The 6,242-nt window shown below is 40.3% G+C and overlaps 1 protein-coding gene across 1 annotated transcript; it reads left to right on the forward strand.

The window, feature by feature from the left end:
- Positions 1 to 5,269: 5,269 nt before the first annotated feature.
- Positions 5,270 to 5,838, forward strand: LOC100146269 (olfactory receptor 6P1). The gene is given in 2 exon segments (XM_014739718.3): positions 5,270 to 5,536; positions 5,539 to 5,838. Coding segments are annotated over 2 exon segments (567 nt in total).
- The last annotated feature ends 404 nt before the right edge of the window (positions 5,839 to 6,242 follow it).

Consider the following 6,242-nt stretch of genomic DNA (forward strand, 5'->3'; position numbering starts at 1 on the left):
AGCTGTGTGAGTGGGCCTACCGCTGTGGGGAAGCACATGCACAAGGAGAGGGCAGAGTGTGTGGGGCCTCAGTGTGGGGCAACTGGAGCCACCTCAGGAGTTAGGGGAACATGCATGGGGCAGGACTGTGTTCATGGTTTGTGTGGCCTTGTGGGCAGTGGGACTTGTCAGTTGCAGAATACTTATGCTTCTCTAACAGCCACGTAGGAGATTGGTCCCACCTTCCAAAGCCTGAAACAATAAGCTAGGAATACCCAGTTGTTGGGAATATGCCTGAGGCCAGCACTACTCAGCTGCAATGCTGAGAGAGCTAATAACTGTCTTGCAGGCTGGAGGCCTACAGTATTTGTAAGCCCCTGAGCCTAGCAACCAACCACACTAGGGGCCTAATCACTTAGCAGAAAAATTGCAACAGGAATGTGCTATTAGACCTTGCAGGCAACTGTACTGGAGTTCCCCCAAACCTGATAAAGTGACCGAAGGGTCCATAGCAGTCATAAACAGCAGTGCATTACAAGTAGCTGGCAAGGGGGGCATTCTAGCCTTTCTGGACAGCTGCAGCAAGAGCAACCCTGCCATAACAGAAAGATACATGTAGCCCACACAGGGGTCCCTCCTGGGACATTTAGAAATGGTGATGAGAGAGAAGTACACTGCTGGGGCTCATAAGGCATCTCTTACATAGGACCACCTCTCCAAGATTCAGAGACATAGCTGACTAGTTAATACATACATATAAGCACAGGGAAAGAGGCAAATGAGGAGGCAAAGGAATATGTTCCAAGTAAGGGAACAGGAAAAAACCCAGAAAAAGAACTAAATGAAATAGAAATAAACAATCTATATATAGTGTGTTATGGTAAATCATAGACAAATCCAATAAACAAGGAAGGAGCCCTGCTTTTATAGAGAAAAAGGAGCAGTAGGGACGGGAGTTCTAAATGAAAGTCCATTGGGGAAAAGTAACAGTTCAGGGCATCAATGGCTTCTTATTGGCTGAAATACAGCATTTCTCAATGGCTGGACTTTTGCCAAGTGAGGAGAGACGTCTCCCTTCGGTACTAAAGTAGTTTTACGTCCTGTCCAAGATGCAAGCCATATTTCCCTTCCTATTTGGTGTAATTGATAATGTGTGATAGGGTATGAGAACGCCCCCTACAGGCCTTCCTGACTCCAATTTAGTTAAGGTTCCTTTATTAATTTCCACAGCTCCATTCATGGCAGCTCCAGAGGACCAAGAAGAAGAGGAGTAACTTATTCATGAATGGCAGTCACAAAACTCAGAGTTGTGAGAGAAAGAAAACCCCATCCTTTTCAGAAAAAGATTCAGACTTGAGCCAGGGATAAGGAACGTGAAATTCTCTGCCTGCCCTCACACCAATTATCCTGAGGTCTTCATTGGGCATCCTTCTAGCCCAGTTCTATTCTAAAAGGATATGAAAAGGAGCAAGGAGGAAAAGATGCTTCCTCCATTAGAACCTGTAGAGTTACAGACGGGAGATAAAGAATCTCTTTTGCGCATAAACACAGGCAAGGGAAACAGACACAAAGCAGAATAGAGTTTCACAAATAATATTTTCCCAAAACAATTAATAGTCTAAACAACCAGATATGGGGCAGGGTATAGATAGAGGGGTGAGACAGTATCCAGCAGGGATTAGATAGCAGGCCAGACTGAATAGCAAACAGTATTCTATTTTCAACCACTGAGCAGGAAACCTATGAAGATGGTGATATAAAGTAATATTGAGTAGTGGGGAGAAGTTAGGGTCATGGGCACCTCTGGGCACGAGACCCTACTTTCAGGCTTGCATTTGAATCAGCAGATGGTTTAAGCCAGAGCAGTTGGCAGAACACGACTGGCTTCAAAAAAGCTTGTGAACCAGACAGTGAGTTTCCTAGGCTGCTTCCCACTCTCCACTCCATTTTTTAACAACTTCTTTCCCCCATCCCCCAGGACTGATCCTGGGCCAAGTTGAAATTTTAATCACATTTCAGGCAGTGCTACAACTGGAAAGAACTCTAGTTTGTATTGTTTGTGTTATTTACAAAATATGTATCTGAAAGTAAGTAAAGTATTCAAGATTATACAAATCAAGACTGAAAATCATCCCACTATTACTTTTTGAATGTCTGCTATGTTCTAGGCACTGCTCTGAATACTGAGAACAGAGGGAGGAAGACAGGTCCCTTTTCAGATTTTCTGGCATTGCTAAGTCTACTTCAGCATTTGAATTCCTTTACCTAGGCTCTTGGGAGTTTCCAGGCACTATTTCTGAGTTTTTCCCATCCTCTATTATTACCTAGCCCTAAGGCGAGCTGTGCCTCCTTCCTATTCTGTTCTCACCCTTTCCACCCATACTTCCCTTTAAATTCTCTCTCAGAAAAGTATCTGACACATTAAGTCAGTTTTCCGAACCTGGGTTTATGTGCCAGAGTGGGTACAAAAGGACTTTTGGAGACCCAGGTATGAATCATCCCTAAGGAATCATTCTCTGATCTTCAACTCCCTTATCAGCTCTTCTTAAAATTGATCTGTTTGAGAAAGTATTTTTTCTCCTTTCTCACTTTCCTTTTCACAACTTTTTCTCTCTCTGTACAAAGGAAGGCATAACATTATCTTACTGTGTTGAAGTGTCCAAGAGGGTATGTTAGTACCAGTTGCCAATGTCAGTGATGAGAACATGAATGACTAATAACTGGATAACACATCCACCTGCAAGCCGGTGGTTTCCAATCCATTTCTTTCAACACAATTGAAATGGAAACTGATTGAATTGTCATCTAAGCAATAAAAATCATTTTGATGATAAATGACTATAATTTCTGACACATAACTAATAGAAAATTAAAATAGTTTAGTGTTACTACCATTAAAAAAAAACTTCCATTCTCTGAGCTATTCTATGTTAATGCCATTTATTTAGGCAAACTAGTTTCCTCAGCATGTATATCTCCAAAATGAAAAGTGAGAATGGAATTGTTGCTGAAACCTTTCTCATTATGGTAATGAGTACTCTCCATGGATGTACACAAAAATTGAAAAAGTGCAATCCACATTATTATAAAATGATGTTCCAATAAGTTTTTAAAATGTTGTCTAATGTATTTTTAAAAATTTATCATCTATTTCCTTAGCCCTGGTGAAATCTGTGCTAATTATATAATAATATCTAGTCAAAAATTGTTTTTAAAACACTTATAGCCAAGAGGACAGGAAACAAAATATCAATTAAATGTATAGGCAGATGGGGAATATATAGGTAGGTAGATAGATCGATAGATAGACAGATAGACGACATAGAAAATTCAATAAAGTATCACAATTAAAATATATTATAATATCATGAAATATTACTTCAAGGACAAAATAAAATCTATTTTTTAAAGATACTTGCACTCATGTAAATTTTTTTTTCTTTGGTGATGAAGATCCCCCCTCAGCTAACATTCATTGCCAATCTTCCCCTTTTTTTTGCTTGAGGAAGATGAGACCTGAGCTAACATCTGTCCCAATATTCCTTCACCCTTTGTATGCTGTATGACTCCACAGCATGGCTGATGAGCGGAGTAGGTCCGCACTGAGATCTGAACCCACGAACCGGGGCCGCTGAAGCAGACTGCGAGGAACTTTAACCACTCGACCATCGGACTGGCTCCCATTCATAATTTTTAAGACAAGTGTTAGTGGGTATCATAGAACAAACATTTACAATTCACTGAACATATAAAGTAGTGATGTAATAGTTTCATTAAAAATGTCAATACTCAACATTCAGTGGAAATTAGATTGCCTGTAACTATTTAAATTTATTATAAAAAATGGATGTCAATTGTAAAATATGCAAGCTAATAGATTGTTTTTTAAGTTGCTTAAAGGAAAAAAAATGTGAAGACAAGTGTTTAAGCCCACCCCAGGTGAAAATGCTTGATGATATCTAACGTGATGAAATCTCAAGTCAGATTCATAATTTTCCCAGATACCCTCCAGAGATGCCAGGCCACTGGTAGTGTTGATAGGAGACTGGAAAGTTACAGAGGGATGGTTGGGAGGCAAATGACTGCCTCTTCCACTCTGATGCCTCACCAGCTGTGTTATTTTTCTGTGACTGTTGTAACAATTACCACCAATTTGGTGGCTTAACACAATAGAGATTTGTTCTCACAGTTCTGGAGGCCAGAAGTCTGAAACCAATATCCTTTTGCCTAATTCAAGGTGTTGGCAAGGCCATGCTCCCTCCAGAGGCTTTAGGGGAGAATCCATTCCTTGCCTCTCTTAGCTTGTGCTGGCTGCTGGCATTCTTTGGCTTGTGGCCACATCACTCCAATATTCCAGCATCTTCAAATCTCTCTCTGTTCTATCTTTACATTGCCTTCTCTTCTGTGTGTCTATTTCAAATTTCCCTCTACCTCTCTCTTAATAGGACCCTTGAAATGGAATTTAAGGTCCACTTGGATAATCCAGGATAATCTCCCATCTCAGTACCTTAACCTAATCACATGTGCAAAGACTTTGTCAGACGATGTAATATTTACTGGTTCTAGGGATTAAGACATGGACATCTTTTTGGGGTTATTTTTTTAACCTACCACACCAGCACTGAGAACGAGGCAATCTAATTCTAGCACAGAAAATGTACTCAAAAATACTTGTAAAATGAATCAGAAAATGACTCCTTTCTGGAGTAGAACTCATTTATCTCCTCTATGCTGAATTATTTCTCTGACTGTGAATGAATACTTCCCAAACCCACCTCCCTCCTCCCATGCTGCCTTGCACTATAGCTCAAGTAATGTCTTTTACCTGCTATTTCCTTTTAGTCCAATTTCCCTTGAGAGATAAACCCTCAGGCTTCAACTTGCTATCTGTCCCTTTATTCACTCATTTCAACAAATATTGAATAAATGTTCTGTGGGGCTTAGAAGTTTATGGAAAATGAATGAAGAGCATGTCCCAAATTTACAAAAAAAAAAAAAGGAAAAAAAAAGAATTGTTAAGATTCTTTTCTGAAATCACTCAGCAAGTGATTATCAAATACCCACTGTAGTTAAGATTGCTAAGTTACAGAGTATAAGCCTCTAGTCTGAGAACTTTTCCCTTGAGTTGAGGATTGGATCATAAAAGTGAAGGAACAGAATGATGTAATAATAATTAATAATATATCATTGAGCATCTTTAGAAGATTGTAATCTGTGAGGCCATGTTAAGTGGCTTAGTCCACCTGTCTCTCAAAATCTTGTTTTTCAGGCAGTCAAGCAGACAGAGATCATGAGAAATTTGAGTGGAGGCCATGTAGCAGAGTTTGTTTTGGTGGGCTTCCCTGCCTCTCCACCATTCCAGCTACTCCTCTTTGCCCTCTCCCTTGCAATCTACCTGTTGATATTGTTGGAGAATGCACTCATCATTTCCACAATCTGGCTCATTCCAAGCCTTCATCACCTAATGGACTTTTTCCTTGGCCATCTCTCCTTCCTGGAGCTGTGGTACATCAATATCATGATTCCCTTCCTCTTGGGAGCATTTTTTACCCAGGAACATAGAGTAGAGTATCCCATGTAGGTTTCATGAACAAAATCTACTTCATTGTCTTAGCTTGTGCTGAATATATCCTGTTGGCAGTCATGGCCTATGACCGCTACCTGACCATCTGTGAAACCCTCTGTTATCCTAGCCTCATGTCTTCGTGCTTGGCCACTTGGCTTGCTGCTTTCTCTTGGGGCAGTGGCTTCTTCAGTTCCATGTTGAAGATTCTTTTCATTTCCTGACTGTCCTACTGTGGACTCAATAACATCAACCACTTTTTCTGTGCTGTCAGCAAGTATTTGTGCAGACTATAGTCACACATCTTGAGATTCTTCCTCCCCATAGATCTCTAAATTTCTGGTTAATCTGTGACTCCTGATTTCTGCTATCTGACAACTCAAGCCAATAAAAAGTTCAATTTAATCTCTCAAACTTTGTGTTAGTAAGAGAATACATTCACTTAAAGGCACATCAGACTCACAAATCTTACCAGGATCCATTCAGTCTTTCAAGAGTATGTTCCACTTTCCTTTGTGTAGGTCTCTTCTCTTACTGTGCTCCTTGTGATCGGTCAGGATTTTGGTCAGAGAAAATACTCAGCTCTGGTATTTCAGCTCTTCTGTAGGTCTCTCCTTTACAAAAATCCTCTCTTACACTTCCAGTTTTTGTTCTACTCTAAATCCCATTATCTGCTCTCTTGGGGGAATAGGAGGTGGGG

Source organism: Equus caballus, chromosome 5 (genome assembly GCF_041296265.1).
Source record: "Equus caballus isolate H_3958 breed thoroughbred chromosome 5, TB-T2T, whole genome shotgun sequence".
NCBI classification, from domain to species: domain Eukaryota; kingdom Metazoa; phylum Chordata; class Mammalia; order Perissodactyla; family Equidae; genus Equus; species Equus caballus.